General features: G+C 40.7%; 1 protein-coding gene across 7 annotated transcripts in view; it reads left to right on the plus strand.

Moving 5' to 3' along the window:
• Positions 1-21,593, plus strand: part of ARHGEF40 (Rho guanine nucleotide exchange factor 40) — a 55,521-nt gene that overhangs the window by 17,037 nt on the left and 16,891 nt on the right. For all 7 annotated transcript variants that reach the window (XM_070726583.1, XM_070726584.1, XM_070726582.1 and 4 more), the window contains exons 4-9: positions 7,383-7,503; positions 10,475-10,580; positions 11,194-11,292; positions 12,571-12,687; positions 12,979-13,077; positions 20,005-20,132. In XM_070726583.1, the coding sequence (XP_070582684.1) occupies positions 7,383-7,503; positions 10,475-10,580; positions 11,194-11,292; positions 12,571-12,687; positions 12,979-13,077; positions 20,005-20,132 (670 nt within the window). The remainder of the gene's footprint in view (positions 1-7,382; positions 7,504-10,474; positions 10,581-11,193; positions 11,293-12,570; positions 12,688-12,978; positions 13,078-20,004; positions 20,133-21,593) is intronic.

The following is a 21,593-nucleotide window of genomic DNA, read 5'->3' on the forward strand; positions in this document are numbered from 1 at the left end:
TTGTGGACTTCAACTCCCATTCCTGAGCTAGCATGACTAGAGGAGGAATTCTGAGAGTTGAAGTCCACAAGTCTTAAAGCTGTCAAGTATGAAGTTTTAAAAAGTGTACATGGTTGTAAAAAGTATATATGTTTGTACACTGGTATTTTATTAAATAATGGATTACTACACCATTTGGTTCAGAATACTTTTCCCTTTGTTTTCTACCTCTAAAATCTAGGTGCGTCTTATACTCCTTAAAACATGATATTTAGTGCTTGCATAGGTGGATATAACAGAGTTGGAAGGGACCTTAGAGGTCTTCTAGTCCAACCCCCTGCTTGGGCAGGAAACCCTATATTATTTCAGACGGATGGTTATCTAATGTCTTAAAAACTTCCAGTGTCGAAGCATTCACAACTTCTGGAGGCAAGCCATTCCAATGATCAATTGTTCTAACTGTCAGGAATTTTCTCCTTAGTTCTAAGTTGTTTATCTCCTTGATTAGTTTCCATCCATTGCCTCTTGTCCTACCCTCAGGTGCTTTGAAGAATAGCCTGACTTTCTCTTCTTTGTGGCAACCCCTGAGATATTGGAATATTGCTATCATGTCTCCCCTAGTCCTTTTCATTAAACTAGATATACCCAGTTCCTGTAACCGTTCTTCATGTTTTAACCTCCAGCCCCCTAATCATCTTTGTTGTTCTCTGCACTCTTTCTAAAGTCTCGACATCCTTTTTACATTGCGGGGACCAAAACTGAATGAAGTATTCCAAGTGTGGTCTTACCAAGGTATTATATAGTGGTATTAACACTTCACGTGATCTTGACTGTATACCTCTGTTAATGCAGCCTAGAACTGTGTTGGCTTTTTTGGCAGCTGCTGCACACTGCTGGCTTATATTTAAATGGTTGTCCACTAGGACTCCAAGATCCCTCTCACAGTTACTACTGTTGAGCAAGTTACCACATATACTGTATCTGTGCATTTTAGCTTTGTTGCCTAAATGTAGAACCTTACCTTTTTCACCATTGATTTTCGTTTTGTTTCATAGCGCCCAATGTTTAAGTATGTCAAGATCCTTCTGCATCTTGAGCCTATCTTCTGGAGAGTTGGCTATTCCTGCCAGTTTGGTGTTATCTGCAAATTTGATGCTTCCTCTGGTCCACTAATTTTGTCACTTTGTCAAATAATGCAATAAGATTAGTTTGGCATGATCTGTTTTTGACAAATCCATGTTGGCTTTTGGTTTGCTTCTAGGTGTTTGTTGATTTATTGCTTGATAATCTTTTCCAGAATCTTCCCTGGTATTGAGGTCAGGCTGATAGGTCTGTAGTTTCCTGGATCTATTTCCCCCCACTTTTTTGAAGATGGGAACTACATCAGCTCTTTTCTGTCCTCTGGAGTCCCCCGGTCCTCCTCCTCTTTGAAAGATATAGTTCAATGGTTCTGAGATCCCATTTGCTAGTTCCTTTGAAACTTTTGAGTATAATGCATCTGGTCCTGGTGATTTGAACTCCAGGGTAGACAGGTGTTCTCTTACCATTTTCTTCCCTATTTTAACTTGTGTTCCTGATGTGTTTTTTGTGCTGTTGTTTTTGATAGGTTGGGTTGTGTATTCCCTTTGTGTAAAGACAGATGCAAAAAACAAGTTAAGTAGCTCCGCTTTCTCCTTGTTGCTTGTCACCTTTTTACCACTTTCTCCCAGTTGGAGAATGGACCAATTGTTTCCTTGACCTTTTTCTTGTTTTTAATATGTTCAAAGAAACTTTTTTTTGTTACTTTTTAGTTTTGTTGCAAGCATAGCTATATAGATATATGTATAGAATACATGTATACAGTGGTACCTTTACCTAAGAACGCCTCTACTTAAGAACTTTTTCTAGATAAGAACTGGGTGTTCAAGATTTTTTTGCCTCTTCTTAAGAACCATTTTCTACTTAAGAACCCAAGCCCATAAAAATTTTCCAGGAAATTTGAGAGCGGCATGAATCCCAGCCATCTTGGGCTTTTCTGGGCTGCCAGAGGAGCCTTTCAGTGGCGCTTAAGGGGGCTTTGGCAGTCCAGAGTGAACAAAGTATTTTCCTTTCTCTGGGCGCTTGGAGAGGGAATAAACTACTTTGCTGTAGTAACTCCCTCGCGCTGCCTCCCATACACCCAGCGTGAGGTTGCCTCCCAGAGCATCTGGGCACGGAAAGGCAAAAGGAGACGCTTTGCCCTGGCCGTATCAACTCGGCTAAGCTAAACAGAGGAGTCACCACAGTGAAGGAAAGGCGCCAGCTACAAAGCAATCGAATGAGAGGAGAGGGGAGCCCTTCAGCATGGGATGGAAGAGGAAGCAGGAAGCAGCAGCAGCCGCCTTTTGGTCAAAGGAATGGGAGGTTCTCCCCTCTCGTTCGCCTGGGTTTCTCTCTCTGGCGCAGTGTTTGGGAGACTGCCTCACACCGGGTGTATGAGAGACACGTGCTCCTCCACGCTGCCTCAGAGTCATTCTCTTTTTTTTAAGCCTTAAAATTTTGGATTTTTTTAAATTCCCCTCACCTTGCCTTCTTCCTTCAGCAGCGACTGTCCTCCTCCTCTTCCTCGTCCTCCTCCTCCCACCCAAATTCCGAGCTTTTATTTCTTTCCTACTGGGTTTGCATGCATTATTTGTTTTTACATTGATTCCTATGGGAAAAATTGCTTCTATTTACAATCTTTTCTACTTAAGAACCTGGTCACGGAACAAATTAAGTTCTTAAGTAGAGGTACCACTGTATATGTATAGATATATGTATAGAACCAGATTTAGAAGAAACTATAGTTTATATGGATATACCACATCCTACTGCACTACTAGATATTAGGTCGGTTTCGGCTTGGGCGCCAAAAGGGTGCATGCACACAGCTTCGCCCATAATGGAATGCCCTGCACACGCACACTACCAGCACCCCATGCTGCCCCCCCATGCATACACACAGACCTCTCTGAAGCCTCTGGACTTCTAGTAGGACCGATGGACCATTTTTTGCTCTCCCCAGGATTCAGGAAAGCTTCCTGAAGCCAGGGGATAGGGGGAAATGGCTCAGGGAGCCAATTGGAAGTTCAGAAATGAAAGGAAGTGGAGCTGCCCTACTACTTACCTTCATATAGTTGTACCTGGGCCTTGCATACTTCGACCCATTTCTTCTGCAGCTGGGAAGGCTTTCCTGAAGGCCTGTGTAGCTGATAACAGAGCTCCAGATCGACCCAGAGCTCTGATATCAGCAACACAGGCCTTCAGGATAACCTTCCCAGCTGCAGAAGAAATGGGCTGAGATGTGAGAGGGCTGGCTGCAACTGTCCAAAGCAGAAGAAATTCCTGACAGTGAAAAGCAAGTGAGGGTGAGCACACAAGTGAATTTCCAGTTAGCTCATTGGGCCATTTTTGCCGTAGGGAGAGCGAAAATCAGCTGGCTACTGCGCACTGGAGCTAACATAGGACAAGGCTCAGTGCCCCCAGATATGGCTCCGCATGTCACCTGTAGCATGCTTTAGGTTTGCCATCACTGCATTAGGTGATTTATGCTTTATATTTCTTATGTCTAGAAATCAACAGTTGACATTAGCTAACTTTTTCACACAGATCTTCTTTCTGATAGAACAGTGTTTTCATGTCTTCCAGATGTATATGGGCTACCTCCCCTAGAATTTCCTTTGCAGTTGAAGGATACCTGCTTGGAAAGGGTTCACATGCTGGTGATGATTAGATAAATGGAAGATCTAAATTAGAAGTCAAAGTTAACATTAATCCCCACAATATACTACACAAAAGAATAGCACATAATGGAGATCACGTTTAGTTACCAATGGTTATAACCCCCGATTGACCTTTTTTCCATAATACCTTTTAAGAACCTTCTAAATTGGACAGGGAAATGCCATTTCCTTTTAACTGAAGTGTTTGAGACATTTGGGATTAAATCCAAAAGTTGACTTCCTCTGACTTTTGGATCTTTTTCTATCAGTGGAAGACTCTTTCCATTGGAGGAAGGAACCTTTGAATATAATTCTTGGATTCCCCTGTGAATGTATCTCTTTTTTTTTTTGCTCCCTGTGAAATATGGAAGTCATTTGAAAAGAGTTGATGTATACTGTTTATATAGATCTGTTGTTTTCAATTGTTTTAAAATTTAGTTCCCCATTTGTTGTAACCTACATGTTCAATTGCAAAAGGATTATGGCTGGTTGCTTCTTCCAGCATAGAGTAATTTTAGCACAGACTAAAGAAAAAAGGATAGTGTGCAATTCCAGTGGCACATGAAACTACTGAGGCATTATTTTAAAAAAAACACTTGTAAAATTCATCACACGAACAAAAGGGCTATGCCATTTCTCCATAAATCACAGCTGTGATTAGAAATGATATCGGTGTACTGTATCTCAGGAGCTTTTTAAAAAGGCAACTAGGCTGTTGTTTTCCTTGAGAACACTTCTCATCCAAGAAGCTTTTAAAATTCTGATGGAATGGTAGAGAATGGGTTTATATTCCTTGCAGTCATCTGGTCATTAGCACTCTTTCTGAGAGTAGTTGAGACCACTTGGAGGTTTATCTGTGCCCCAAGTGGCCTCAACAACTCTAAAAAAATGTTAATGACCAAATGACTACAAAGAATATAAATCCTTCCATTCTCCACCATTCAGTCAGAACTGAAGAAGCTTTTTGAATGAGAAGTGAAACATTTTCCTCAAGGGAAAAAACAACAGTCCAGATGCATTTTGAAAAAACACCTTTGAAACAACTATGACCTGGATGTCTGAGATTCTCCACAGATATCTCTGTATATAGTGTACTGTAGAGTATGTACTGTACAGTGCTGTACATGTATTGTAGTGTACTGTATATAGAGTATGCTGTAGAGATCATTGTATTCAGGTACATATGTGCTGCTTTGCTTGCAAGCCTGAAATTGTGCAATCAGAGTTTAGGCTTAGGTAGTGCCAAAGTACAACACACCTGTAAATGTGAAGATTTACTATCTTTAGTTTGTCATTAGAAACCCAACCTGTGCAGAGATTAGTGGACCTTTCTGTTATTTATATGGAGAATTCCACACATTTTAGATGGATCTCAAATTCACAAGATGCTTATCCTGAATATCAGATTAATTCACAAAATCCTGAATCATAGAACACATAAACATGGTAGGCTGTACAACATTCGTAGCTATTAAATTTTGTTCAGATTAACACTAATTAAATTTTGAGTTAAGCTTGCTTTGTGGTGACTACATGAACATACAGCATTTTCTTAGTAATAATATATAAGTGTTTTTGCTTTCTTTCTAAATGTTTTCTACTTGTCATTGTCTTGTTTATAGCCTTGCAGTGCCCATCCATATATAAATACATACTGTATATAAATACTTTATTTATACAGTAATTGCGCATATATTTAACCTGGTTAAGAATTCATATATCATTATGGGTATCTGAACTGAGATTGCATTTATTTATTTAATTGGTTTCTGTTGAGATGAAGTTTGTATGTCAACAGTAGGTGAAGTTGATGTCAACTGTGGTGGAATGTTAGTTTTCTGTCTTATTTGCAATGAAGAAAAGAATTGCTGTTGTTAAATCTGAATGCTGTTAAAAAGTTAATTTTAAAGATTAAGATTAAACCAAGGACAAATGCAGTCCTGAAGGGGTTGGGAAAGAAGAAGAAATGATGTATCTGGTCAACAGCCTTAATTTTAATCAAATGATCATGATATGACTGCCTCGCAATCCAATTACAAATGACAAGAATAGTACATAAACAATACTTGCAAGTAATCTTTCCAGATAACCACTCTTTCCTTTGCCCCCCAATCCTACACAAACATGTCTATAAACAGATTTGTGTTTTAATCATTGAATCTGCTGACTTGGAATGATGTAAACTAATCCACCACAATGGGAAAATACCAATTGAGATAAAACAGCAGTCTCCGATATATATTGTTTCTTTCATATGTTTCATAAGCAGCCTGAGTCCTTGAAGAGGGACGGCATATAAATCCAATAAACCTAAACTTATGACAGTTAATGGGAAGATGCCCTCCACACTATAACTCATCTTCCCACAAAAACTTGGTAACAAAACTTTCATCTATATTGTTGAGCTACTTTAGCATAAAATGGGATTCTGATTCAGGGTATTTCAGGCTTTCTAGCAAGTCCCTTCCCTTCCTTATCCCTGATTGTTCCTCATCTTCTCCTGAAACTTTTAGGATTCACAATAGGCAGAAGGAGAAGATGGAGAATTTTCCCTTAGTAAATGACCTTATGTTAACTTCTCCCAGATGCCAAATTTATGTATTTTGTATTTGCTGCAACATGATATGTTATAGGAAATGGAATACTGGATCTGTGGGGGAAGTTACAGCGTTTTTCCAGCAACATACCATTTGGAAGATGAAGCAGTTGTTTTTTTTTAATGGAGAAAATGAGCTCAGATGTTCTTCCTGTAGAACACACACATATGCAGACATAATCTATTTTGGTCCGATAGGTTGTTCTAGCTTATGAACTCCAGTGGTCTGTCCTCAGATCTGCCTTCCACATCTGGTTTGTATCTGCGTAAATAAAAATTCCAATCTCTGTTTCTTTTTTAAAGTAATTTCCATATGCTTATAAAATGCTGGTGCTGCAATTAGTATTGACTTTGTAAGGAAACCAGGGGTTTGTAGTATTCACATAATAATACATACTTTTAAGACAGATGTACAATAGTACCTAATGTCAGAATGTCATGGGTTATTCACGTTGATCATATTCCATTCCACAAATTTTGGAAGTCACTCTGTTTCACTTTTCCAGCCAAGGCAGAGGAACAAATAAAGAGAAATGTTAAATTATGAAAGTTGCATAAAAACTTCAATGGAATTCATTGGGGTTTTTTTTTTTTTGCGAGAGAGTTCAGCCATGTTATTAATGGAGTATGATAGATTTGCATTACACTTTTTATAGGGTGGTATAAAGTCATATAAATAAATGGCATGTGGTGCTGTTCCATTTGGTGTGCAATTCTTTTTGTGGTTTTCAGCAGTTTGATGAAATTGTAGATGCACCCTGCAAAAACAATTTCTGGAGAATTTGTAGAAAATCCTACAAGTGGTTTAAATCTTATAATATAAAGCACTACAGATCATAATTCATCAAGTGTGGTTGGTAGGAATGTGGTTCTGTTCATGCACCCTTTTGTTGCTAACTCTGGATGTCTGGGACTGGTCATGTAAATAGCGGCTTAACTCAGACTCTTTTGGCCCTATCTATGAGATTTGGTAGCTGGGAAGTCAACTCATATTTTGTGTTTATTGAAGCAGATGCCAGAAGCATTGCAATGTGGGATAAAGTTATGACGTATAGCTTATATTTTCCTTCTGTTTCTTTCCATGCCAGGAGGAATAGACAAGGCAGGCCATTCCTTGCTGACCATAGTGCCCCAGCCTCTTCAGGATGAGTTGCCGCCAGGACAAGAGGATCTGGTTAACACCTTAAGATACATGCATTCACTTCTCAGGTAACCTATTATTTAGACAAAATAAGATAATAGCCTCAAGGAACAATTACTGAGATGCTGTGTCAGTCTTCCTCCAAAGTTGCTCCTCCTGAGTCTTAGTGCCAGTGACTGTATTGCAATCTGGCTTCACTAACTTCTCTTGTCATCATTACCTATGTCAGAATTTAGAGACGAAAGTAGTTCAAGCCACACATATCACTGACAAGACACTCCTGAAATAGTTCAATCTGCTTCTGCTATGTTCTAGCATTTCCTAAGCTACAGATGACAGTGTGGTAAATGAGTAATGCCCAGATATATAAAGTAAGAGTCTGCTACTGTGTATTACCTAGTTGCTTGTCTTAAAGCTTTTAACTGTAACTTGTAGCTAAGAAATATACTTACCGGTAGTTCCTTGCTTAATCAGAATGCTGTTTGTCCCTTGTCTCAGGAAGCAAAATTGACTAGTTTAATTAAAGAAAATGCCTTGCCAAAATTCAGCCTAACTGATGCAATAGCTCTACTATATATCAAAGTGCCTTTAGAATTTAGATGAAGCAGTCAAGGCTCCCTTCCAAAAGACTGAAATAATTCATTGAGGCAAGTGAAAAATTCAGGAAATTCTTCTCATAAAATCAGAACTGTCAGGAAGCTGCTATGGGAAGTCATTAAGAATCTAATTAACTTAAAAGCATGGTGGTTTTGATCCCAAATACTAAACATGTATTTAAACTTTCTTGTTTGGAAGAGGTTTTTCATAAGCTAGTAGAATATAGCAATAATGGAAATGAGCTAATCTCTCTCTGCATAGGTTGCCCCACTATTTTTAATTAATTAAAATAAACTGGAGTTTTAATTTTTATTTATGTGTTTCTTAGCACACTATGTTGCATAATATAATACACTATAATAGTCATTTAATTTTTCAAATGAACAACACAGGATTATTAATATCCACAGTATAGATATAATATTATTATTATTATTATTATTATTATTATTATTCAAGGGTATTGTAAATGTTAGGGAGTATACTGGCTATTGTATTTGTTACTGGAGTAAAAATTCTGATTTGTTATGATTTACCTCATATTTGTTATATTTATTATCACCCTTGTTATAATTCTATATCAAACTATTGATTTTGAACTTTGTAACAGGTTTGATAATTACACACACTTCCTATTTAGTGACCTACCTCAGTTAGTGGCCATTTACAATTACAGTGGTAATAAATGGTAATAAAAATTCATTTTCTGACTATTGTATGCATTTATGATAAAATTTTATACATCTGACAAAATGTGAGAATCATGCTATCATAGCTGATAAGATAATTTTGCTTGACAACAACAACAACAACAATAATAATAATAATTTATTAGATTTGTATGCCGCCCCTCTCCGCAGACTTGGAATGGCTCACAACAGTGATAAACAATATGACAAATCCAAAACATCTGAAAACCCGTATCATTAAAATCATACAACTCAGTCATACCATACATAAACTATATTAGCCTGGGGATACCTCAATTACCCCATGCCTGGTGTCATAGGTGGGTCTTCAGTAACTTATGAAGGGCAAGAAGGGTGGGGGCAGTTCTAATCTCCGGGGAGAGTTGATTCCAGAGGGCTGGGGCTGCCACAGAGAAGGCTCTTTCCCTGGGGCCCACTAGACGACATTGTTTAGTCGATAGGACCCGGAGAAGGCCATCTCTGTGGGACGTTATTGGCTGCTGAGATTTGTGCAGCAGAAGACATTTCCGAAGGTATTCTGGTCCGATGCCATGTAGGGGTTTATAGGTCATTACCAACACTTTGAATTGTGACCGGAAACTAATTGGCAGCCAATGCAGGCCGCTGAGTGTTGACAAGACGTGGGCGAATCTAGGAAGCCCCACAATTGCTCTTGCGGCTGCATTCTGCACGATCTGAAGTTTCCGAACATTTCTCAGAGGTAGCCCCATGTAGAGAGTGTTGCAGTAGTCGAACCTCGAGGTGATGAGGGCATGAGTGACTGTGGGTAATGACTCCGTGTCCAAATAGGGTCGCAACTGGTGCACAAGGTGAACCTGTGCAAACGCCCTCCTCGCCACAACCGAAAGATGGTGCTCTAATGTTAGCTGTGGATCGAGGAGGACACCCAAGCTGTGAACCCTCTCCGAGGGGGTCAGCAATTCCCCCCACCCCCAGGGGAATGGATGGACAGATGGAATTGTCCTTGGGAGGCAAAACCCACAGCCAGTCAGGGTTGAGTTTGAGCCTGTTGACACCCATCCAGACCCCAACAGCCTCCAGGCACCGGCACATCACTCCCACTGCTTCACTGACTGGACATGGGGTGGAGATGTATAACTGGGTATCATCAGCATATTGATGATACTTCACCCCATGCCCTTGGATGATCTCACCCAGCGGTTTCATGTACATGTTAAATAGTAAGGGGGAGAGGACTGACCCCTGAGGCACCCCACCAGGGAGAGACCTAGAGGTCGACCTCTGACCCCCCCACTAACACCGACTGCGACCGACCAGAGTGGCTTTATTTACCACCAACCTGGCATTGAGTAGCAGCAGCTTGAGCCCAGGGCCCGGACTATGATGGTAGCAAGCAGTATCTTCATAGAATCTCCACAGTATCTCTCAATTTCTCTTCTCCTCCCCCTTCCCCTTCCCTCTCCTCTCTCTCTGCCATATGTTTGCTTAGCAACAATTTTTAAAATGATCTAATAGTTGGGACAGAACTCTGTCAAGTGAGAAGTGGGTATACAAATTGTGTTCTATCAGTTTATCATTAGAACTAAAATTGCAGCTTAAAACATTAAGCAACCTTAAGAAATGTTTAGATCTTTATAGAATGGTACAGTTACGGCCTACTGTGGGATTGTTGTGAAGCAATCACAAACAGAAGCTCTTAGAGATGCCTCCAATCAATCAATAAATAAAACTCTACATGTCTTGTTTCCCCCCTCCCTCCCCTATGTTCTAGGCAAGAGCTAAAGATTCTTGGGCTGACAGTGCTATTGGACCTAAGCCATGTGGATGACTGGGCCTTCCAGGCCCCCGTATTGCTGCCAGCATTAAGAGCATTTCAGGTATCATCCTGACTAAGCTGCCTTTCCCACTCCCTGGGAATGATGGGAGATGCAACCCAATGCATATGAATGACACCAAAGTTGGGAACCTGAAGGTTTTTTTCCTTGGTCCTTAGTAAGCAGCCAAAAGATATATTTACCCTTTTAATAAAATAGTACATTTGTAATAACTTCAAAATATGAACAAGAGCAAGATTTATGCACATTGTCACTAAATCTCATATTCAGGAGGGATGGGATATAAACTGAATACATTAGAGTGATTTTGTTACAATTTATATCATCAAAATAAGCAACAAAATGGTAGCTGAAATAAAACGCAAAAGTTGTCATTGTTTTATAATGGAAATCATGGCTAAGGCTTAGATCAGTGGTCCCCAATCTTTGCAACGTGGCAGCCTAGCTGTGTAGAAAGAGGGGAACTGAACTTACATGAGTGGTGGGCCAGAACAAGGTATGGGAAAACAAACTACATTCCCATGCCTCACTTTCTGGACTGAAGAACAAAAATCCCTCCCTTTTGCTTCTGACTATTGTATGCAACTTTTATGAGCCTGTGAAGCAAAACCTTTTATCCTTTTTTATTATTATTTTATTATTATTATTTATTTAGGAGACTACACCAACTCCCATCAGTCAGCTGCTGGTGATCTTACCATCTGATAATCGTTTTGTACCCCATGAAGAGGAATTGACGTTAGAACCTGCTGTGGTAAGAGCTCTGGGCTTCTATTGAAAACACTTTCCTTGAAGGAATGTTTGCTAAAGAAGAAGAAAAAATAGGGGCAGGGGTAGATATCTAGGTCATGGTTAGAGGCATGAGGGACTCCTGATCAAAATCAAGATGGCAGTCACAACTGAGTGATTGACACTTTGCTCCTTTTTGTACATGTATCAATGTCCCATGGGATGGCCGTTTGATAACGATCCTTGGAGAGGGGCGGCATATAAATCCAATAAATAATAATAATGACAACAACTTTGGGTGGGATTACACATTTTGCTAAACTATATGATTTGATTGGATTTTAGTTTAGAATTTGATACAAACAGTGGCTTAAGGTTTATTACAGCGATGCCCAACCTTTCTCGCTTTGCAGATTAATGATGGCGGCATTACAAATGTGTGCACTTGCTTGCCACCTCTGCAACCTGGTGCCGTATGGGCTGTGTCCCGGTACTGGATCATGGCATAAGGGTTGGGTACCCCTGGTTTAGTATGTTGTACAGTCCAACTAATTATTTTTTTCAATAATTCTGGTTAATACATGCTTTGGCATGGTGTAAATCAATCTAACATATTAACTGGTGGCAAGTTCACTATTGAAAAACTGGGTTGATAAGAGAAACTTATAAACTTTTGGCCATCTGAGATGCCATTTATTGTTTAATTTAGTTCTACCTTTCTATCCAGTTGAGACATTAGTCAGTAATGCTTTTATCTGATAATAAAGAAAAAACTATATAATGCATTGTTTTCTGATATAGGGCAGGTACGTTTTTGGCTGAAATCACACTGAAATCTTAATGATATGGGAAGGAGATAGCTTATCATCACGTAGTTACATAAACCTCTGGGCATTCTCTAGTGTGCTGGGTGTTATTAGCCAAATTTAGCTCATAGGGTCCCTGTGTATAATTTATTTAATACATGCCTTAGATAAAATCAATTTGGAGGATATATCAAAAAACGTATGCATGCTAATAATATTAGAATATTAAGAGTTGGGGTGAGGAGAAAAAAAGTGTTGTTTCTATTATGCAAGTTACTGCACAAAGAAGAAAGCCATTTTCCCCTAGACAAAATAAACATTTGTGTATTTTTGTCCTTCAAAGATTATGATGGGTAACTATTTCTAACATCACTTTAGATTTAGCTTTGACCTAGTGTTCATGGCTGAGATAAGGAAAGCGTGATGACATGATATTGGATATTATTGAAAATAATTTGAGAATTCTTTGTATTTGATTCAGTCTCCTTATCCTGCAGGAAATCCGGCTTCTTTTGCTTCATGAACTTCCACATTATGTGGCCTTGGATCAATTGACCCCAGCACTAGGTGGGCTACTGAGCTACTTGCCACCCAAATGGGTTAGAGAACATCAGGTATGGAGAAAATAGTAATCAGTGGACCTTATATTGACACAGCGAACTAAAGCAGCATTTATTCATTTCCTGCAAGAAACCTTTCCTTCCTTTTTCCTTCAAGTAGTTAATGTTTCTGTCTTCCATAGATAGCTTTTATATTATGGATGCTTTAAATGTCAGTAGATATCATCCACTTCAGATCTAGTTCTAACTTAGACATATTTATAATGTTGGTTTTTTTATTAAAAAATATTGTAACTCTCTGCTTCCATAACATGATTGGCTCTTCCTGTCTGTGTGTCTACCCAGGCTCTTGAACAACTACAAGATCTCTGCTGTGGTGTTCTCCAGACTGTGTGTGAAGCCAGTGACCACCTCAACGCAGTGGGAACAGCATCAAGTCAGGAGGTAAATGCATATGATATTTATACAGAAGCTATGAGGTTATGCAATTGAATTATGCAATGAGAAATAGCCTTTCCTCTTGCTAGTACTTGGAATAGATTTGCAGCAATAATCCTCATGGGATAACAGTTGTCACTCTTACTTTTGTATCTGATTAATCCCCCAGTTGAAGGTGTTCATTAGAGCAGTGTTTCCCAACCTTTTTTGAGCCGCGGCACATTATTCATATTTTCAAAATCCTGGGGAACACTGAACGGGGGGGTGGGGGGTGGCGGCTAAAGAAAAGTTTTGACAAAAAAAATCTTCCTCCATTTCGCTCTATTTCTCCCTCACTCTTTCTCTCTCTCTCTTCCTTCCTTCCCTTCTTTCTCTCTCTCCATCCCTTTCTTTCTTCCTCTCTTTTTTGCTCTCTTTCTCTCTCCCTCCTTCCTCCCTATATGTCTTTCTCTCTCCCTTGCTCTCTCTGCCTCTCTTGCTATCTCTGTTTCATTCTCTCTCTCTCTTTCTCTCTCTTTCTCTCTCTCTGTCTCTCTTTCTCTCTCTCTCTTTCTCTCTGCCTCTCTTGCTATGTCTCTCTTGCTCTCTCTCTCTTTCTCTCTCTTCCTTTCTTCTCTGCGGAGGCCGGCGAAGGTTTTTCTTATTTTAAATGTTCCGGTTGGCAGGGGGATGTGGAGCCCGCACGCACACACCCCTGACATTCCAAATCCTGCCTCAGCTGTGAGAAGAACGCCTGCCCCGCCTGTGCTGTAGCCCTTTCGCTGACAGCCTGGGACAAAAGCGCTCGGTGAAGGGACTGCAAGAGGGGCCGGGTGAGGGGAATGAGAAGCCGCTGCAGCCACCCCCAATCCCCCCCCCTTCCCTGGGTGCCTTCCAAAGGCCCCTGGAAAAAGGCAGGAGGCGCGAGGACAAGCAGGCAGCTTGGCGGAGGGGAAGCGCTGAGGGGCTCTCCTCCTTCCCCACCCCCGCGCTTCTCTCCCGCCCTGGCTTTTGCTTCGCCCGCAGATTTCCCCGCAGTTCAAAAGGAGGCAAGAGGTGGCCTGGATGAAATTGCAGGGAAATCATGGGGCGAAGCGAAAGCCAGGGCGGACTCGCAAAGGCGGGCTCAGGCTGCATGAGGAGAAAGAGGCGGAGGGAAAGAAGGCGACGGCAGCGGGACCTGCAGCTCGGTGGGCGTCTCCTCGTGGGATGGAATCCTCTCTTTCTCATGATGCTCCCACCATGGCTGCGCGCGGTCCCGGTGCAGCACACCTGGCCATATCTCGCGGCACACTACTGTGCCGCGGCACACCGGTTGGGAAACACTGCATTAGAGACTAATAGTAAAAGTAAGGTCTAGAGGACTGAAGTCAGTTGCTCTGAACTAATGTACCATATTTTTCGGAGTATAAGATGCACCTTATACACAAAGTGCACAAGGAAAAAAGACCTCTGCCTCCCAGCAATTTGCCAAACAGCAAACAGCACAGAAGATATACACTGTTTGCTGTGTATTTCTGTGCATGTGAGCCTGACCCATAGATATAGCAAAGAATTGGAGAAATGTACATTATGGCATTATATTAATCCCAGAAAGTTTTCATAAATGTAATCATACTAACTCCTCCCAATTATTTAAATAGATCTACTCCAAACATGATTAAGTCAGAATTTAACTCTGCTGCCTTATCTTAATACTAATACTTAAAACAGGACATTTCAGATTATACTTTTACAGATCTTTAAAATTGTTGTGGCTTTCTGGAAGTATTCTCTGCTATTTAAAAGAAGATACAATAGCACTGGGCCTCTTAAGACCAAGCATTTATTTTAAAAAGCTTCTTAATTTTGTTAAATTGTATAGAACAATAATAAAATAGTCTTTAAAAAATAAGTCTCATAATTTGAATATTTTATAGACATTTATAGTTATTGACTCACCTCCTTGGAGAAAAAGATAAATAGCCAGTTTTGGCCTTTCCCTCTCCCTTCAGCAATTTGCCTCCGGGAAGCTTCAGTTTCACTTTCATTTAAGCATGTTGGCTTGCTGGCAAGTTCAATCAATCAGCTGAGTGTCAGGAGGTGAAATAATCAATGGCTTGTGCTAATCAGGCTCTGCTGCTTTGGCTGCAAGGAGGTAAATTGTTGGAAGGCAGAGACCAAAGAGTGGGTGTGGCTGGATGGGACTACATTCGGTATATAAGATTCACCCAAGTTTTCACCCTGTTTTGGGGTGTAAAAAGGTGCTTCTTATACTCCAAAAAATATGTTACATTTAAAAAGTGGACAAAAAGCACCTCCCAGCACCGGGATATTTACCAACAGTCTAAATAGCTTATGGAATACCTAGAAATTCAAAGAAAACAATACAATTTTAAAATTTACTGAAATACCATTAAGTATTTTCACATCTCATATGAGACTACTATTATTTCCCAAAATGTTGCTCCAAATGGTATGAGATTTGGGCACGTATACCTTTAGAAGCAGCTTAAGATAGATTCTTCTGTTTTATTATCCAATATACTGTATGAAAATACATATGTAATGAAAGATTGTTTTAATTCTCTTTACAGTGACACAATAATTAAGTATCTGAATAGTTGATTTTTAAACAAAGATACTAGCAGAAGTTTGGGTTATCATTTGACATTAGCAATATGTGTACTATAAACCCCTACATGGCTTAGGACAGTGATGGCGATCCTTTTTTTCCTCAGGTGCTGAAAGAGCATAAGTGCCCGATATCGCGTATGCACGAGTGCCCACACCCATAATTCAATGCCTGGGGAGGGTGAAAACAGCTTCCCCCACCCCGCGGAGACCCCTGGAGGCCAGAAATGGCCTGTTTCCCAACTTGTGGTGAATCCAGTAGGCTCGTGTTTCGCCCTCCCCAGGCTCCAAAGGCTTCCCTGTAACTGGAGGAGAGTAAAAATGCCTTGCCCCATCTCCTGGAGGCTCTCTGGAAGCCAAAAACGCCCTCACAGAGCCTCTGTGCAAGCCATAAAACAGCTGGCCGGCACACACATGCACGTTGGAGCTAAGCTAGGGCAACAGCTCGCATGCCAGCAGATATGGCTCCACGTGCCACCTGTGGCACCCATGCCATAGGTTCGCCATCACTGGCTTAGACTTATGGGACTGTCTTCTTTCTCATAAATCCCAGCGGATGGTTAGGTCCCACAGAATTGGCCTTCTCAAAGTCCTATCAGCTAAGCAATGGCGTCTGGCAGGACTTAGGGGTAGAGTCTTCTTTGTGGCAGCTCTGGCCCTTTGGAATCAACTCCCTCCAGAGATTCATACCGTAAGGTTTTTATAACTCACCTCTGCTGGCAAGCTTAGGGCAATTGAGCATTGGCAACCTGCTTTGGCCGTATGTATGATTGTGTTGGAATGAATGGTAGATTATTGTTTTTTAACAATCGGGGTTTTTAGATTAGATTTAGAGTTTTAATGTTTGGATTTCTTACATCTTCTTATTTGTATTTATTCTTATTCTGTAAGTCGCCCTGAGTCTAAGAGAAGGGTGGTCTAGAAGTCCAAATAATAAATAAATAAATAAATTTGTGGTAGGCTGTGTTTTTCACTAAAGGTAAATGTATGAAAAATTAGAAACAGTACAAGTACTCATTTTAATGATGCACAATAAGTTGTATGGATTTCTGAATGTATACATGTATCTGCTTATGACTTTATGATAAATACCAATAGAAGAGAATATTTGTAAATGAGGGTTGAATTGTGGGTCCTTGAGCATTTTTGAGCTTGGGTCTTTTCATTACCAAACTAGGTAACATCATCAGTGCTAGTAGAGAGTAGAGTTTGCTCTTACAAATTCATAAATGTATCGTAAATTTTTGATCTTGCAACCAGATTTATATTACCATAAAGCAAATCATGCTGAACATAGTGCTCATTTCTGAATAAAATTGTACTGTAGCCTACTATAAATCATTTACATTCAATAGTGCTGCCAGATATGAAGTCCTAGAGAAACTGCTCTTGGGTCTCATACATATACTCCTTAGAGCAGCGGTCCCCAACCGTTTTGGTGCAGGGACAAGTTTTATGGGAGACAATTTTTCCACAGATGGGAATGGGGAATAGTTTCATCTGCAACCTAAATCCTTCATATGAGCAGATGAAGCTTTGCTTTCTCGCTTATTGGTGCACAACTCGGGTTCCTAACAGGCCATGGACCAGAACTGTTCCACCATCTGAGGATGGAGAACCCTTTTCTTAGACAACACCTTTCTTTTGCACATTTTATACTTTTATACTTTTCTTTTCTCCTTCCTACTATTTTATCTATTATCCAATTCCTTTTCTTATCAAACTGGTAAATGATATACTGTCTGTGTTGCAGATGGTATACTTTTATTAGCTTGTCATGTCCTATCAGCCTGGCTACTCGCATGATAGTTGTAATGAGCATACAAAACTGGACAGAGCAGATAATTGGAATAATTCCTAATAATTGTGCATGTACTTCACTTATTCTGGATTGAATCCCAATAAAATTCTGATGACTCTAAAGAAACTCCATCTGCCCCACTAGGAAAAAAAATCTTTCTAAGATCTTCTGTAACTAGTCCCTGTAGAGCCTCACCAATATATTTCCACATTCATAAGTTCAAACCAGTTCTCACAGAAGTAGTAAGAGAGTTGCTGAGCTGTACCACTTTAGGCTACAAGATTTATTTATTCCTGCACTTATTTATTGTACTCTACCTTTATTATTTCTACAAATGACTCAAGGTAGCAAATATATCCAACACAACTTTCTCTTCCTATTTTCCCCAAAACAATCTTGTAAGTTTGGGTTGGACTGAAAGAGAATGAGAGTGGGGCCAAAGTTACCAGGCTGGCTTTTATGGTTAAGAATCATGCAGTACATTCTTTAGAGAAACAGAATAATGATGTCTGGCATATAAAATTGTAGACTTTCAGGTTTCTTAAAAAAAGGACTATTTTTACTTATAGTGAAGAGGCAGTCAGTACTAAGAGCCACGTTTTCAATTAGAAGTGCTACAAATCAACTAATGTTTACCATCTCAGTGAAAAATAAGTCTTTATTCCTAAGAACTACCGTATTTTTCGCTCTATAAGACGCACCTGCTGATAAGACGCACCTAGATTTTAGAGGAGGAAAATAGAAAAAAAATATTTTGAGCCAAAAAGGGGAGAGGAAGAGAGGAAGGAGTGAAAGAAGGGAGTGAGGGAGGGAAGAAGGGAGGAAGGGAGGAAGGAAAAGGAAAGCAAGAAATGGAGGGAGGAAAGGAAGGAAGGAAGGAAAGAAAGAAAGAAAGAAAGAAAGGGGGAAGGGACAGGAACAGAGGAAGGAAGCAAGGAAACTTATGAAAGGGGAGAGTAAGAGAGGAAGGACTGAAGGGAGGGAGGGAAGAAGGTAGGAAGGAGAAAGAAAAGAAGAAATAGAGGAAGGGAAGGTAAAAGAGAGAAAGAAAAAGAGCAAGAAAGAAAGCAAGAAAGAGAGAAAGAAAGAAAATGAAAGAGAAATAAAAATAGAGAGGGGGAATGAAAGAAATGGAATGAGGGAAGGAAGGAGAGAAAGAAAGCAAGAGAAAGAAAAAAGAATGAAAGAGCAAGAGAGCAAGAGAGAAAAAGAAAGAAGGAAAGAAAGAAAGAAAGAAAGAAAGGCAACTTCAAAGAAAGGCTCACTGAGCATCTCTCTCTCTCTCTCTTTCTATCCCTCTTTCTTTCTTTCTCTTCCTTTCTCTCTCTCCTCTTTCTTTATCTCCTCTCTCCCTCCCTCTCTCTTTCTCTCCCCCCTCTCTCCCCCTTTCCCTCTCTCTTTCTCTCTCTCTCTTGCTATCTCTCCCCCCTCTCCCACTCTCTTTCTCCCTCTCCCTCTCTTTCTCTCTCTCCCCCTCTCTCTTTCTCTCTCTCCCCCCCTCTTTCTCTCTCTTCTTCTCACTTTCTCTCTCTTGTTTCCTTTCTGTCTGGGCAGATGGCTGCCTTCTGCCTTGGGGCGCGATTCGCCCCCTCTCCTCCGCCGCCGCCGCCTTCTGCCTTGGGGCGCGATCCGCCCCCTCTCCTCCGCCGCCGCTTCCTGCCTTGGGCGAGCAATCCCGGAGTCCGGGACTGTGTGGCTTTGCGCCATGAAGAGGAAACGGCTCCGGCAGCAGGGAAAAGTCGGCCGTTTTCTCTTCATGGCGTAAAGCCACCCTGTCCCGGATTGCTCACCCAAGGCAGGGGGCGGCGGAGGAGGAGAGGGGGCGAATCGCGCCCCAAGGCAGAAGGCGGCGGCGGCGGAGGAGGAGAGGGGGCGAATCGCGCCCCAAGGCAGAAGGCAGCGACGTTGGAGAGGAGGCAGATCGCGCCCAAACGCAGGAGGTGGCAGAGGAGGCGGTTCGGGCGGGCAATAGGGCAGCGTGGAGAAGCCCGCCCCCGCCCACCTCCCCGCGGGCTGGCAGGGGGATGGGGAGCACGCGCCCGTGGAAAAGGGCGCTCGGGTGTATTTGGGGGTGCACGCCTGCTCACGGGCGTAGCTTACGGGGAACGGTGGGTCAGGCAGCAGCTAGCCAGCCAGCCGGCGGGATGGCGCTTCCGAATTCGCAGCCTCCCCCCCCCTCCCTGCCTGCATCTTCGCTCCATAAGACGAGGCTGATTTTTCATCCTACTTTGGGAGGAAAAAACTGCGTCTTATGGAGCGAAAAATACGGTAGGTCGTTCATTGGAAATAGTTTTTCAAGTGGAATTTGTATAGACTTCTGCTGTTCCCTGTGACCAAAAGAAAAAAAGGTAAATAATACAGCTGCGGCAAGTTCATTAATCTTTAAAACATAGAATGTACAAAGCAGTGGAAATTTTTTATATAATTTTGTATAAGGCTTATTAATTTTCCCTGTTAGTCTTTGTGGGAGCATACTCATTTTGTTGGCCCTTCCTATTACCTTTTGCTGTGTTATCAGCTGTAGCTTTTTATCTTTGTAGGAACTGTCAACTCAAATCACCTTGCACCAGGACACTATGCAAAAATTGCTTTCAGAGCCTCGTTTACTGGAACTCCAGCGCCGCGGAGGCTCCCTGCTGGCACGGCTACCTCCAGCGGGACCCTGCAGGTGAGGACCAGTTTAGAAGATAATACAGGTAGTCCATGATGTGCAACAGTTCATTTAGTGACTGTTCAAAGTTACAATGGCACTGAAAAACGTGACTTATGATCATTTTTCACACTTGTAGCATCCCCATGGTCACATGACCAAAACTTGGTTGCTCGGCAACTGTTTCATATTAATATGACCGTTGCTGTGGCCCAGGATTATGTGATCAACTTTTGTGACCTCTGACAAGCAAAGTCAATAGGGAAGCCAGATTCACTTAACAACAATGTTCCTAACTTTACAACTATAATAATTCACTTAACAACTGTAGCAAGAAAGGTCACAAATGGAGCAGTACTCACTTTGCAAATGTTTCACTTAGCAGCATAAATTTGATGGTAAGATAAGGACTACTTGTACAGTAATAGTGCAAATGTTCATGCTCTTTGCCTTCATTTCCAAAACATTCCACATTCCTTTTGGTTATCTAAGGTATATAAAATTACCTGTGGATGAAAAAATCCTAAGAACTCTTAAGTACTCTTCACTGTTCTACAGTCAGCTCTCCTGTGCAATGTATAATTTGTATAATAAAGTGACACCAGGAGGTGATTATATTTGGTGCTTTATGTGTAGGCTGGCATAACAGTTTGACAACTTGCCATTATAATGAAAACAATTTCTGGGTATATTCACCATAGTAAGTCGGCTTACTATATTATCTGAATATTTCTCCATCAAAATCTCTGTTGTAGGTTATATTCCTTTGCCTTTTGCTTTTCATCTTAAAAGAGCAGTCACAGGAAGTATTTGCCTATGAAAAACCAGGTGGTTTTGGGTTTTTTTGAAAGTCCATTACGAAGGTATTATGTCCATTAGCAGATGACTGCAGTTTGTTTCTAAAGCATAAGAAAGGAGGTGGAGAGGCAACATTTGCCTTGTTTTAAGCCACCAGGAAAACAACAACAACAAGAACAAATAAAACACCTTTGTCAGTACCCCAGCCTAGAAATATGTTGAATTTCAAGCCAATTCCCTCTCCTGGGCCTTTGTTCTTCATAGATAATGAAGAATTATTTAGATAACTCTCGCTAGATATTTATCTAAATCAGTGGTTCCCAATCTTTATTTGGCCAAGCCTCACGTAAACATCTCTAAAATCCTGATCCCACGCCCCTGACATATAATTCTTATTATTCAAAAACTAAATTCCTACTCATGTGGAGAAAGGCTAAAAGTCTGTTAACTTGGTTTAAAGAAGTGTGCAAAGAACATAGCATCCATGAAAAAGAAAGATAAAAGAATGAAAGACAGAAATAGAAGTACCAAGGGATTTAAAAAATAATAGTATGAAGGGATATGAAAAAGCAGCAAATAAAGTTTCAAAACATATAATAGAGAACTGAAATGAAAAATATAAAATAATTTTAATGAAAGTTTTTTGTGTTATACTTGGATCATATTAATTACAACACAATC

Source organism: Erythrolamprus reginae, chromosome Z, assembly GCF_031021105.1.
Source record: "Erythrolamprus reginae isolate rEryReg1 chromosome Z, rEryReg1.hap1, whole genome shotgun sequence".
In the NCBI taxonomy this organism is placed as follows: domain Eukaryota; kingdom Metazoa; phylum Chordata; class Lepidosauria; order Squamata; family Dipsadidae; genus Erythrolamprus; species Erythrolamprus reginae.